The sequence below is a fragment of the Lepisosteus platostomus genome, chromosome 10, assembly GCF_059453375.1.
Source record: "Lepisosteus platostomus isolate fLepPlt1 chromosome 10, fLepPlt1.hap1, whole genome shotgun sequence".
Lineage (NCBI taxonomy): Eukaryota > Metazoa > Chordata > Actinopteri > Semionotiformes > Lepisosteidae > Lepisosteus > Lepisosteus platostomus.
In genome coordinates this window covers 23,265,087-23,278,937 of record NC_142620.1, presented here as the reverse complement: position 1 = coordinate 23,278,937, position 13,851 = coordinate 23,265,087, and the positions used below count along the sequence as shown (strand labels likewise).

The following is a 13,851-nucleotide window of genomic DNA, read 5'->3' as shown; positions in this document are numbered from 1 at the left end:
TTTAGTGGAAACACCTTTTGCAGCAATTACAACATCAAATCTTTTTTGGTAGGTCTTTACCAACGTTGCCCATTGTTCTAGGCAGATCAAGCACTCGAGAACATAAGCTTGAAATCTTCAAGTCTTTTCACAGATTCAAGTCAGAACTTTGACTGTGCCACTCATTTTCTTATTCTTAAGCCACTCCTATGTAGTCTGACCTTGTACTTTAGATCATTGTTCTGCTGAAAGGTGCACTTTTGCCTTTGCTTTAGGTTTTTAGCAGATTGAAACAGATTTTCCTGTAGTATTTGCTGTACAGTACGTCCCTCAATCCATTTTTCCATCACTTCTAACAAAAGTTCCACCTTTTGCCACATTCTGCAGGTCATGAAATTGGTTTCCATTCTTCCACACACACCAGCTTTGTGGAGAGACAAGGATTTTGTTGACTGAGACACATTTTCTCTCATCTCACCCACTGAGCTCTGTAGCTCTTTCAGTTTTCATTGGCCTTGGTGGTGTCGTTCCCTCACCAGTTTCCTCCTGACCCAGATGCTCAGTTTGGAGGCATGGACTGATCTAGGCAAGTCTGGATTTTATTATACACCTTCCTTTTCTTGATGATTGACCAGACTGTGTATAGCGGAGCTAGTTTGGATACGGTGACGTCATCGCCCTCAGCTGACGACTGAGGGCGAGGGAGGTCTCCTTTAGCTCATGCAGCTGGTTCCCTGTTGTGTTATGCTGGAGACCCGGGTTCGCGTCCCAGGTGTTATGGGACGAAACGGGTGGCGGAGGGCACAAGCCCCCGCAGAACTGCAAGGGTCACATTGGTGCCATGACCCGGATGGGAGTGTCCTTTGCCGAGGCGAAGTCAGCAGGGGAGGGTGTACCGGAGCTAGTTCGGATACGGTGTCATCATCACCCTCCCTGCGCGTAGCAGGGACCTCAGCTGCCTGGACTGAGGGAGGTCTCTTTTAGCTCATGCGGCTGGTTCCCTGTTGTGTTACGCCGGAGACCCGGGTTCGCGCCCCAGGTGTTGCGGGACAAACGGGTGGCAGAGGATATTTTTTACCCTTCTCCTGATCTTTACCTTTAATGACTTTACTTTTAATGACTTTATCCTTGACTTGCTTTGAAAGCTCCTTAGTTTTCATAGCTAAATCTTTGCTTAACATTCCCTACCTGACCAAGGAACTTCACAGATACAGGTGTTTCTATTCTGAAATCATGAGAACCACTATTATTGTACACAGAGGCCACTCAACTAATTGTGTGGCTTGCTACGGTAATTTTGTGAAAGCAAATTAATTTAGGTCTGCCACAGAAAGGGTTTGAACACATGGGCAATTGTGAGTTTTCCATTTTTTCTTTCAAATGAGTTACCTACTGTATTTACTTCTTTTTGTTCTTTACTTTGAGTGTGTGGAGTAGGTTTTGAATATAACAAATATGGCTACATCAAAGTGTCCTGACTGCAAGATTTAAAACAAGGAAGTGTTAAAATTTGGCAGGGTATGAATACTTTTGCAGAGCACTCCCAATTGTGCAGTTCAGGACAGCCAGAGGCAGGATAAGACAATGTATAACAACCTTAATCTGCTTCATCTGAACTGAATACCCAGGTGGATCTGGATACTATTTACAGAAGGACAAAGATTTCATTTTGAGAGAAGCAGTTTCAACGAGCAACCAGGTGAAGGAAAAAACAGTGAATGAATGATGTTAAGAATGATTATATTTTGTTGCATCTAGTATGTATTTATGATATTGTGTAAACTTGTCAGTGTCCATTAGTCTCTATGAATGACTTTTTTCAGCCCTTTATTCATTGGACAAGAAACTCCAGCTTTGCAGTGCTGGGGCCCTGGGTTCAATTCCTGGGATGTTATCTGTGTGTAGTTTGTATGTTCTCCCCATGTTCACGTGAGTTTCCTCCAGGTGCTCCATTTTTCTCCCACAGTCAAAGAGCTAATTACCGGTTAAGTACAGGAGGGTTAATCAGTTTCAGGGAAAAGTGGCTTGTTGTGAGTGTGTGTGTGTATGCCCTGTGATGGACTGGCACCCTTGTGCCTTGTGGATAGGTTACAGCACATCTGTGACCCTGTATTGGATAAAGTGGTAAAAAATGGAAGAATGGTATTGTTTAACTTAGAGAATCTTTACTGTATCAGTACTGTACTGTATTAGACAATACTAGATCAAGATTCTGAATATATTTTTAAGATTTGCCCTAAACAAGGATGATAGGTGGCAAATTAAACAAAAACAAAGAGTTATGTGCAGACGACATAAATGTATACTACTGTTTATTTAAAATCAGTTCAGTTTGAGGAGGCAACCAAGAGGATGACTAGATATCTATGGTTACTCAAAGCCTTCATACAGTTAAATGTGAGGAACAGATTAAAAGACCAATAAAATCCTAAAGTATTCCTTATAGACAGCTTCAAACAAATAAAGATATATTAGGTAATGGAATGTGTGATAATGCAGTGTATTCAGATTACTAGAAGCCCTATTCTGGCCACAGTGCAAATACAAACACAACATTAAAAAGTGCTTAAGCCCAATTCTTTGGAGCAGAAACTGCACAGATATGAAAAAATAGCTCAAAAATGGTATTCTGAACACTTTGCCTGTAAGAGCGCTTGCACTAGAATAATTGCAATGACTTGGTAATATTAACATTCACCAAAGTAATTCTTCCGATTGTGCAATTGGGTCTGAATATACTGTATGTGGGAGAACTTCTTTAAGAGCAGCTGAAACTAGGTTGATTTTGTGGTATAGTACATTACTGAACACCCTATTACTAGTCTTACAAACCCAAATAACCCCTAATCTGGAACTAGATTAAAAAGAGTGTAAATCAGACCATGATTCGTGCTAGCCAGGGTAACTGAAATCAGACATTACAAAAGAAAATATCTGCAAACTTGTATAGCAAATGAGTGAGAACACAGAACAAGAACATTAATGGGATATTTAATGCGGGCAGACCTGCAGAAAACCAGTATGGGAAATATCACAGTCTGCCTGGCAAAAGTGTCAGCAGTTTCCGTTTTTATGCAACTGGTTTCATTGAAAGTAAGTTGTGTTACAGGTACTGGTGTGCAACAAGGCAAGCTGTTCAAGATGTGACTGCAGCATTAGTGAAGCACAGAAATCCATAATTCTTCCAGTTTAATGTGCTGCAACAACAAACAAATTCACGTTTTTTGTTTAGGGTTGGCATTTTTGGACAAGCTTTTCTGGGTGACCCTGGTTCCTTGAACAAACTAATTATTTGCTACTTTATATTGTAATTTATAAAAATTGTCTTTTTTGTAAATCTCAACATTCAACCAGGAGAAAAAAATATGTTGTATTTCCACGTATCACTCCTACACAAAATTAAAAGACACCCGGAAACCCATGAACTTTTTTCTTAGGCATTGTTTTTGTAGAAACCTTTGGTGTAAATTTCTGTGTGAAGGACAAGAAGTAAATGAGAATCAGAAAAGAATGCTATAAGGTTCCATTAATGATCAGGAATTGACTAGACTTTTTAAATTATATCTTCTGAGTTTCCTGTTAGTGAACTGCCCTTATTATACCTATTTTATTATGTACCTGTAGATTTTGAGCAGTCTGTATATGTAGTTATAAAGACATTTTATCCAACGTTAATTAATGGGATCACAAAATTGAATTGCTTTGATATTATCTTTTTGATTGTAATATAAATTATTTTTCAAGTGCCAAAAACAGATGGATCATGTATAATTTGTGCACCACCAAGATGAAAAATGTCTGGAATATTTCATAATGCACTAATATAACTCAGAGAAACCAACACATCAATAATTGATATCATCCAAGAATTACATTGGATGTGCGAGCTCTAGGCATTATGTGAAAAAACAAAGTGGAGACCAGCAAGATGCTTAAAGAATTTAAAATATGGAGCTGTTGTCTTATATGGTTCATTTTCACAGAAGCAGACAGTTTATTTGTGCAGAGATGTATTAAAATAATGTATTGAAAAAGAAGAAACCACAAACTAAGTGATTTTTAATCTTCCTTTTTAGTTAAATGTTTAAAATATCTTTACAGTACCTGTCACACTTAAAATTCATAGGATTTTCTGGGGTACAGGATCTCAGTTCTAAATATTATGAATTTGATTTCATTATTCAGATTATTTTAAGCATGACTTAGAATGCAGTGGAACAATGCTGCAAAAGAAACAGCATCTAACTACCGTACTGGAGCAGGGTGATTAATTCAGTACAATGCAGGAAGTTACAGCATTGTTATGGTGCTCCTTGTAAAAGTTAAAGGTCTTGTGCCACCATGACGCCCCTAATCTAAACATGGGCTACATGGTGGTGCAGTGGTTAGCATTGCTACCTCACAGTGCTAGGTACCTGGGTTCAATTCTAAACCTGGGGTGCTATCTGCATGGAGTTTCCCCTGTGTCTGTGTCAGTTTTTACCAGGAGCTCTGGTTTTCTTCGCACAGTCCAAAGACTTACTGGTACATTAACTGGCTTCTGGGAAAACTGGCCCTTGTATGAATATGTGCCTGTCTGTGTCTTTGTGTGCCCTGGGGTGGACTGGTGTCCTGTCCAGGGTACATCATTGCTTGCTGGGACAGGTTCCAGCTCCCCAGATGAAAGAAACAGACAACATGCAGAGGCTGACAATACAACAGTGCTTAAGGAACATAAAAAATAACCAAACAAAAATTAGTGTTCTTTTTAATCTCTGACTGAAATTCTCAGTCTTGTGATTCGTGAAGACTGGACAAGATGTATTTGATGTATTAGTGGTGTCAATCACCTCTAAAATGATTCCTTTTCATATACCCTTATGAGGCTTTAGGTGAAAGCAGGATAAAATGAGAGTAATGTGTTAATTTTCAAAAACAAGAATTTTCTCCTGTGAGTTTAATGTCTAATTTTAGAAAGTGTATAACTGGATTTTTCTATATATTTTGCTCTAATTTCAGAAGAAAGCAATGTATAGTTATGAAAATATGTATATCGTCAGCAGCACAGTTAGCTCTTGGGTCCTTCCCAATGTTGGTTGGTGGGTCCCATCCAGGTTACAACCATGTAGCTCTGGGTTGGCGCGACCCTAACTAGGCTTAAGTGGCTTTCTGAAGGATCAATGGAATCATTGGAAGGATCAATGTATATCAATGTCCAGTACTCCATTTGCAAAGAAAAAGGAGATAAGGAACACTCCATCTGTACAGTATATGTTTGGTGGTCAACGAATTTTGAATACTTTGTACGATGGGCATTAATAGGAAAAAAATGAGAGGACCCCTGCCTCAAAAGTGTTAAACATGCACATCTTAGTACAGTAATGTTATAGGGAAATGCTTCAGATGATACACAAAAAGTATTTGGACTGGGGAAGGGAGGGTTAAGAGGGGCCTGTATTCGAACTGGGAAAGCTTTGGGAGGGAAGCTGGTAATTGGCACAAGAGACAGTTGGCTTTCCTGAACATCTTCAATTTATTCTGCACTGAAGTGGAAATTTCAGGACATGTCAATCCTAGAGTAATCAAGGTTCTACCACATGTATCACATATTGCACATGAATTTTTTCTTTTTCTTTCACTTAGGCTTTATTTATAAAGAATTCAAGAATGTCTGAGAATGGCATTAATTGCATGATAGTCAAGTGTAGAGATAAGAAAAATGCATACTTACATTTTAATTTTTTATATGAAAATAGTGCTTATCGTTTTACTTATTTTCGAATTATTTGTGTGACATTATTCAGGTTTTTGTAATATTTTATATGCCAAAACCATCCACCAGTAGTTTAGAGGCAAATAAAAAAGAGCTCTCTTACCGCAAATATATGCAGCAGCACAGCTCCTTGTTTTCTTTCTTTGTTTGTAAACAGGTCTTCAGGGAACTCATTGATAGCTGCAATTAAATGAGAAAGGATTAACTTCCAACCAAAAGACTAACATAAAGAAGCAGGATTAAAAAGTATGTCATGGACTCCCATGTGGTTCCTCTGGTAAAGGCATCTGCCCTGAATGCAATATTACGACCTCAAAGGGCTGCCGACTAGTATCTAAGCATTGCGACGGCACTGCTGTAGGTAACATTGGTTGCACCAGTAGCTCATTTCTCTCCCATGAGTAATTGGTCATCACTTAGCAAAATTTCACAGTGACAAAGTCCATATTTAAGATCACCCTCATCAATCCAGAGATTACTCTGACTGTTGTAGGTTTAAAGTACGCCTTCCACCCCCACATAGGACACTCCCTTATATGTTTATTCCCAACAATGCTGATTCCCAGCAATACTGGGGTAAAGTACTGTACCTTCCTCAAGGCCAGTGTGTGTATGGGAGAGAAGTATCAAATGTATCTACTATTAATAAGAAGAAGACAATGCTAGTACTGTATGGTATTCTTCATTAAGATGTTTAGGAAAAGGGATTTAAGCCTTTTGAATAGATTAATGCCATTTCACATGATTTGTTTATCAGTATACTGGTATTGCAACTCACAGTAACATTTTGTGGCACTCACACTCTTATAAATTTAATTTCAAGTTCAAGTCCTTGCTTGAATTTGTTATAAATAATTTTACATCACACTGCATGCAGTGTTACAAAAAACACAGCTGACACCTGTGATACAATATTTGGTGTTATTTTTCATAATGTCTTAAATTCTAAAAAATGGATGATTGAATAATAGACTTACAAGGAGAAATGGACACAAAAGTAAAACTGTAAAGGTCAGAATATACAGAGAAATTAGAAAAGGAACATTCAAGAAAGTCTAAAAGCAGTTCCCAACTTGATCTTATTAAGATTTAATAATTACTTCAAAGTAAAAATTGGATTTTCTAACAAAAAACAATCCTGAATTACATATAGCTTGATGTGTTTTTTTTCTTTTAATAAGCTGTTATAGTATATGGGAAAGAATAATTTTTTGTTGCACACAAATTAAAAATATTAAATAGTAGTCATTTCCATTTGAATTATAAAAGACTGCAGTTTGTTTTTGATTAGGTTGTTCAGTTTCTTTTATTAAGGGACTCCGTCATTTAACAATGAGAGAGGAATACCACTCCAAATCTCTTCCTAGAGTACTGGGTACTCTATAGTGCCTGCAGGTGACTGGTGGCACTACTCAATCATGGCTGAGATTGCACAGATCCCTCTATCTTCAAGAAATCATGTATCAAATGAGCCAGATGGATTGAGAGTCTTCTCTGGGCTATAACCTCTGTTAAGTTTTTATGTGCCAGCCACCCATGTTGGCTTTATGTAGTTTGACAAAGTCTTCCTAAAGTACACCTCATTTCAAAGCAGATTTCACTTTGGTAATTCTTTTCCTGCTGCTAAATAACCAATAAATCAATATTTAGCAACATGGTAATTTTCTTTGTTTGAAATCTGAGCAAACAAATGTTACACTAGCTCATAAATCCTAGCACATGCAGCACTGACTACCGTCTACAGAATTGTATGAGCATTCCAAAATCTGTCCAAGAAAGAAATCAACATGCACAAATATACAGTATACACCAATTGCAATCCTCATGCTAGGATTGGGTGTATCAAAGCCAAGAAATGGATACTCTATTTGCAACTGCAGTGGCTCCAGGCCCGATATGTTTTCAAGATTTTTGTAGAACTTTTATTGAAGATAATTTCTCAATTCAAAGATACAGTAAATGGCTTCTGCTATGAGTTGTGATAAGCAAACTTTAGTATCTCATCTGATATTGCTGCTAAAAATCCCTTCCCTTTCACGGCAAATATTCCAAATGACATTTAAAATTATAGCAAATGATAAATCATTTTCTTCTTTCACAGATATATTCTATAATATTTTAGGATTCACTTCAGTGAACATCTTGAAAACCCAGTCATAGGTTTAAAACCTAACCCCCCCCCCCCCCCTTTAAGGCACAAGAAGGACTGTTATGCATGCCTGTTAACCCAGCTAATTAAACTTTAGGTTCCATTTCAGCATCTCTCATTCATTTTCATTTCATAAAAAAGACAAACTTGAATGTAGCTTTTTTTTACATTTTATGTGCTTCAAAGATCAAAGATTAAAAGAAGATTATTCACTCCAGATTATTGACTCAGTGATATTTAACATGACAACAATACAAAGCACACTTCCTTGTCAACAGGGGAGTTTATGTAGAGGAAAAAGTGCTGTATTTGTCGTGGCAATTAGCTGATGAGCAGCTAATTGATATATAACAGATGAATTGTGGAAAAAATTAAAGTTGTGACTTCGCCAGATTTAACATGCTGAAAGCTGCCTAAGTGGAACAATCCTTATATGAAGCCACATTAAAATGTTTGTGCTAAGTAAAAAAAATCCTCTAAAGGGGGATAGAATATGTAGCAAGTCAGAGGGTGTAAATACTGTTTTATACATCACATAATTTTAATTTGCATTTATTTGCTGTACATATCCCCCAATTTGCACAGATAATAGAAGAGGAAAATTCAGAAAAATATGTTCAGTGCTTCTCTGCCTCATCAGCAACCACACATACATCGAAGAAAATATTTTAACTGTTATTTACATGCTGGTGATGGAACAAGGCCTATTATTTCATTTAGAATTAAGCATTATTAAAAAATTATAATAATCTTTGTGTGCCTTGACAAGGCAGCTGGTGCCTTTCTCTAAATGCAGAGGAATGTGTTAAAGAGGCCCCTCTGATAAGAGTCACCATAAAGCTGTTTCAATGTTGTACATTTAATTATATATTGTACAGATGAGCTCAAGCAAATCTCCAGGCTGATTTCTTCTCAATACCACAGGCCAAAGGTCAATATCCATCACCCAGAGGAAGATCCACCAATGGGTGCTTGTAGTGTGGGTACCAGATCCAAACCTGATAGAATCTCAGCCAATCACCAACTTGTGATATCATACCTTAAGAACAGGAACTCAACACATTTTCTGCTGTTTATCCGATGGCTTCTAATCTCTCTATCAAAATGGCAAAATAGCTTTTCAAACCACATGACTGCATGCAGTCTGAGGCCAGGCCAATAGAGTAAATCAGTTCAGTACAGAAATCTTGTGTTCACAAACTCACAGTTATTTTTACCCGATTAAGAAAGAGTCCAACTGTCATTTCTTTTTAATGACATCCAGAACACATCCATCCATTGACATCCTGAATATAAAAGCATATTATGAACAAAGCTATAGCCATAATGAACTGAGTTCCCTCTTGTCTACATTGTAGCCAGAGTCCAAGAATACAAACTGTGCACAGACTGTTTGAAAAACCAAAGTCATCAAGAAGCTACTTTGGCAGAGCTGCCTGGGTCCCAGAGCAAGGCAAAGCTTATTCTCTCTCTTCTGTCTGCACTGGGACCTTCCCAGCATGGAGCAGCTGCCACAGACCAATCCAGCCCAGCTCCGTTTTATCAGCATGAAGTTTAACTCATCAAGGATGAGATTAAATGGATTTGAGTATAAAACTTCATTATTCAAATTATAATACTCGAGAGCTGAACAATTCCAAATGCATGTAAGATGTTTAGTTCTCAACAGTAATAGCATATTTACTTTTATCTGAGAAAATAAATATGATTTAAATATACTGTATGAGACTGATAGATCTACTGTAACAAGGTAGACTGTACCATGGTATAGTCAATGAGTATTTTAACTCTGAAGTTATTAACTCTTCTCCTTGTAATCTTTGAGTGGACGATCAGCCATTCTCTTCATAGCAGATTGCTTTACAATTCTAATTTCTAATTATTACTCCAAATTAAAATCACCAACTCCTACAGTGGTGAAGGAATTCTTGACTTGTTAACAAATTATAACAATGCTGGCACATTTACCAAGATAATAATTGGCCTGCCAGTGTGTCACCTTAATTTTGTAATGTTTTGAGTGATCTATAAATAAGCCTTGCAGAGCGAACACTTCCAGGCTCACCCTGGGTCTTATCGTTGGTCAGCTCTCAGAGAAGCTTATATAGTTTTCTGTTATGTGGTTCTTCTCTCTGGATTTTAATTAGTCTCTCATTAATCTAATAACTTCTCTTTAGTCACTCTTTACTAAAAGTATCAAACACTGGAGTATTGTACCTGACTCAATCACAAACCCCACCTTATTAATCACTTTTCACCCATAATCACTTTAATTCAACCAACTCTAATTCAACTCTTTTCTCATTGTCTTCCCTAGGCAAAGTGTCCTTTGTGAACACTTGTGTCACTCTTCATTAATAGGCTGTACTTGTGAAGTGTAGAGATCCGAGGCTGAAAACTGGATCCAACTGCAGGTAACGAACAGTCTTATGAGGTGAGTGAACAAGCCTTTGAGAACACATTCCAAGGCCAAAGACAGACAACAGACTAGGGTAGGGTAGGCAAGGTAAAACACGCTTAGAGTGAGTGCTGGAGTATGAACGGGGGAAGGCCTTATATTGTCAGGTATTAAGTGTGGAAAGGTAGGATACTTTTTTACCTGATTTGGTTGTCAAAGCGATGGACTGATTGAGAGATCTGTCAGTTGTTGTGGTGATTGTAGTGCAGTTTGTGATACTATGGTGAGAGCGGACATGACGTCTTCATTTCTAACTATACTGGCTGATCCTGTTTTGCCAGGGACACAATCCTGTCTTCATTAAGGTGCAGTGGCTCTGTGGCTAAGGATCTGTGCCTGTGGCTGGAAGGTTTCCGTTTCGTACCCCCCCGGCCAGCAGAGAAATCTTACTCCTTTAGGCCCCTGAGCCAAGCCCTTTACTCCAACTTCTCCAGGTGTCCTGTATAAATGGCTGACCCTGTGCTCTGACCCCAAGCTTCTCTCTCTGTCTGTGTGTCTTATTCTCCATGGGTTGGGGTATGCGAAAAGACAAATTCCTAATACAAGAAATTGTATATGGCCAATAAAGTGATCTTATCTTATTAATGATCATGTCTACCCCTGACACAGCAGGTGCTATACTTTTATTTTCTCTTTGACAATTGGAGACAACACACAATTTTCTGTAACTGTTTATCAGTCTTTTGAATTGGCTTTTATGAATTCTGGCATTCATCAATTCTATTGAACTGCTTCAAGTTAGTAACATCTGAGCATTTTCATCCATGAACAGTGTAATAATTACATTATGAGAAGGTTAAGGTCTAGAATTTGACAAAAATGTGAAATTTCTGTTTTTCTTCAGGCATTCTGATGTGGATCTGCAAGTATTTTTAGGGTTATTGTCTTGCTGCATAACCCACTTTTGGCTTAGGTTCAGCTGAAGAATGGCTAGGCTGGCCTGAAGTTCTCCTCCACAATTTGTTAATACAACACCAAGTTCATGGTTGTGTCAATGATGGCTGGCTGTCTGAGTCCTGAGACAAAAAAAAAATCATGATACTCCCCCCATCATAATTGATGTGTTTTCAAGATACTTTCAAGGTGAGGTTTTTATATTGGAAAGTAGTGTTTGGGTTTCGTCACAGAAAAATGTGGTAAAAATATTAAACTTCTGTCCAGAGAATATTCATCTTATAGTATTGTGTATTTACCAGGTGGCCTTTGATCAACTAGAAATTATTGGCAATGTTCTTTTTAGACATCAAAGATTTTTTTGGGGTTATGGGTGAGGCATTAACACTGACACGAGAGAGGTCTGCCAATCCTTAGGAATTGGGATATATACTGTATAGCACAATTGTCAAGAACTGCAATTTTGTGGAAGGTATTCGACTAATTGCAGGGATCTATTTTTTTTTATTTAGCCTATATCAAAAGGTAGGTAGAATAAGGATGACTTGCTTAAACAGCTTAAAGTAGTAAGAGTAGAAGAAATAACAAGCATAAATAAGAAAAATACTTAAAGTTTGAAATCAACTTCCTGAGTTGTTGAACTTTCTGAGCCAGTACTGTTTATAAGAGTTGGGAAACTCTTGCAGAGCATCTGTTTTGCAGGCAGATGCAACAGGCTTTGCTGTACTTATTGAGTTCAACAAAAAACTGAATCTGCACATGGCTGTCTCTTGCTCTTTTGATGAAGAATGCCCCACAGCACTTACAGTGTAATTGTTACTATGGTGTTCTTTGTGACCTGGATGCGCCTGGCTCCGTTATGGTTTTAGCTTCTGTTCTTGTTCCCGTTCCCCCTGCCGGTCCTGACCCGGTTCTGGATTTTAATCGTCTATCTCGGATGGATCGCCTGGCCTTGGACTTTTGCCCTGTTTTTGGATTTCCCGTTTGTCTCATCCCTGGATCATTTGCCTCGGCCACACCTCCCCCGACCACCAGGACTCCATGAACATGCCCCCCCTGTTTTCACCCCCGTATCCTGCATGTCTTTTTTCCTCGTGTTCCTCAACCCTGGATTGTGTCATCTGCACATGGTCCGGAAAGAACTCTCCCTGACATGGAGGTCTGAATGTGTAAAATTGATTCAACCCTCTCTAAACTGATGAGCATCTACTACTCTTTTTCTGAAGTCCTCTAAAATGCTTTTGATTGTGGCATGACAAAATGTTTCCACTAACCTGTATAATGAAGATCAAACTAAGTCTCTGACTCTTACATAAGACAGGGTTGCCCAAACTCAGTCCTTGTTGACTTTCCACCCAATTAATTTTAACAAGGGTTAAACCCTTTTTAGACAAGGGTGTCTTTTGAAAAAGTTATTCCCATAATTATATTGGGGGTTAAGGAACTTTTTATTGGTTTTGTAAGTTTCACAGCGTTGTATATAATGGTAAGAAAATGTATTTCCTCCAAAACTGACCTTGCTTCATAATGATTTACTTAAATATCTCAAGGAAGTATGTTTAGTTTTCGAATCACTAATCTGTAATAAGAATTCACTTGTAACACTTGCAGTAAGTAAACCACAGCTGAAGAGCTATTTTGAAGCTGAATCTTTACAACCCAAAAATAATTTTGAGAAACAGCTTTCTTCAGTACATTGTTACAACACACCAATATCATTGATGAAACAATAATACCACAGCAAAGATTAGCTAGAAAATGTGTGAATCAAAGGTTAGACATTCATTCTTCTATCTCCTAGTTGATAAATCCTATAAAGAAGCTAGTGTCCATCTCTTTCTCAACAGAATAACAGCTTAAAAAGCAGAATACGGGAGTTGATTTATGAAGGCTAAAAGTTCTGAAGCAGCATTTAGAGCCAAAGGAGAAAACTCTGAGTTTTCTAATATCAGCTAATATCAACAAATAAGGAACACTGGAAAGTATGTGTCAATGAGCATAATAAAAATAAATTCCAAACAAAACACAAATAAAAATTCACAAACAATATATGGTACAGGCATGAGGGTGGTGCATATAAAAATACGTATTTTATTTTACCAGCAAAATTAAATGAGAACAAGTATTCGTGTACAATGGCACCCTGGCCTGTACCCAGTCTATAAGATAACTGGGAGCTTGATCATACAGTATGCTCCATTATACATTAAGTGAGCAAGAGAGCCCTCACGTTCACAATAAATTTAAGTGGGAGCCAGCAATTTCCAGTATGTGCTGATGCAGAGTACTTTTGCCTTAGGTGGAACATAAGACAGAATTCCAGACATAGTGATTTTTATGTAGTAACTTCCTAGACATCCCAGTAAGTACAAATGGGTAACCTTGATTAAATAAAGCCATTAATTCATGTTTTAGCATCCGATACGAACAGAATAGAATAGAATAGAAAAACAGTGAAGTTACCAACTTGGCTAAAATAATCCTGTCTTTATTTATTTATTTTTGCCTTTATTTAGCTTAACAAAGTTATTTTGCTTCCATATTTTGATATCTAACAGGCACACGTAAAGTGTAGATAACCCAGTACCTGTATGTGGTTTGGTATGCACGAAAATCTGT

General features: G+C 37.7%; 1 protein-coding gene across 2 annotated transcripts in view; it reads right to left on the bottom strand.

Annotated features, from left to right (window-relative positions):
• slc24a4b (solute carrier family 24 member 4b) overlaps positions 1-13,851 on the bottom strand; it is a 158,899-nt gene that overhangs the window by 43,157 nt on the left and 101,891 nt on the right. For both annotated transcript variants that reach the window (XM_088648850.1, XM_088648849.1), the window contains exon 3: positions 5,835-5,911. In XM_088648850.1, coding sequence (XP_088504976.1) covers positions 5,835-5,911 — 77 coding nt within the window. The remainder of the gene's footprint in view (positions 1-5,834; positions 5,912-13,851) is intronic.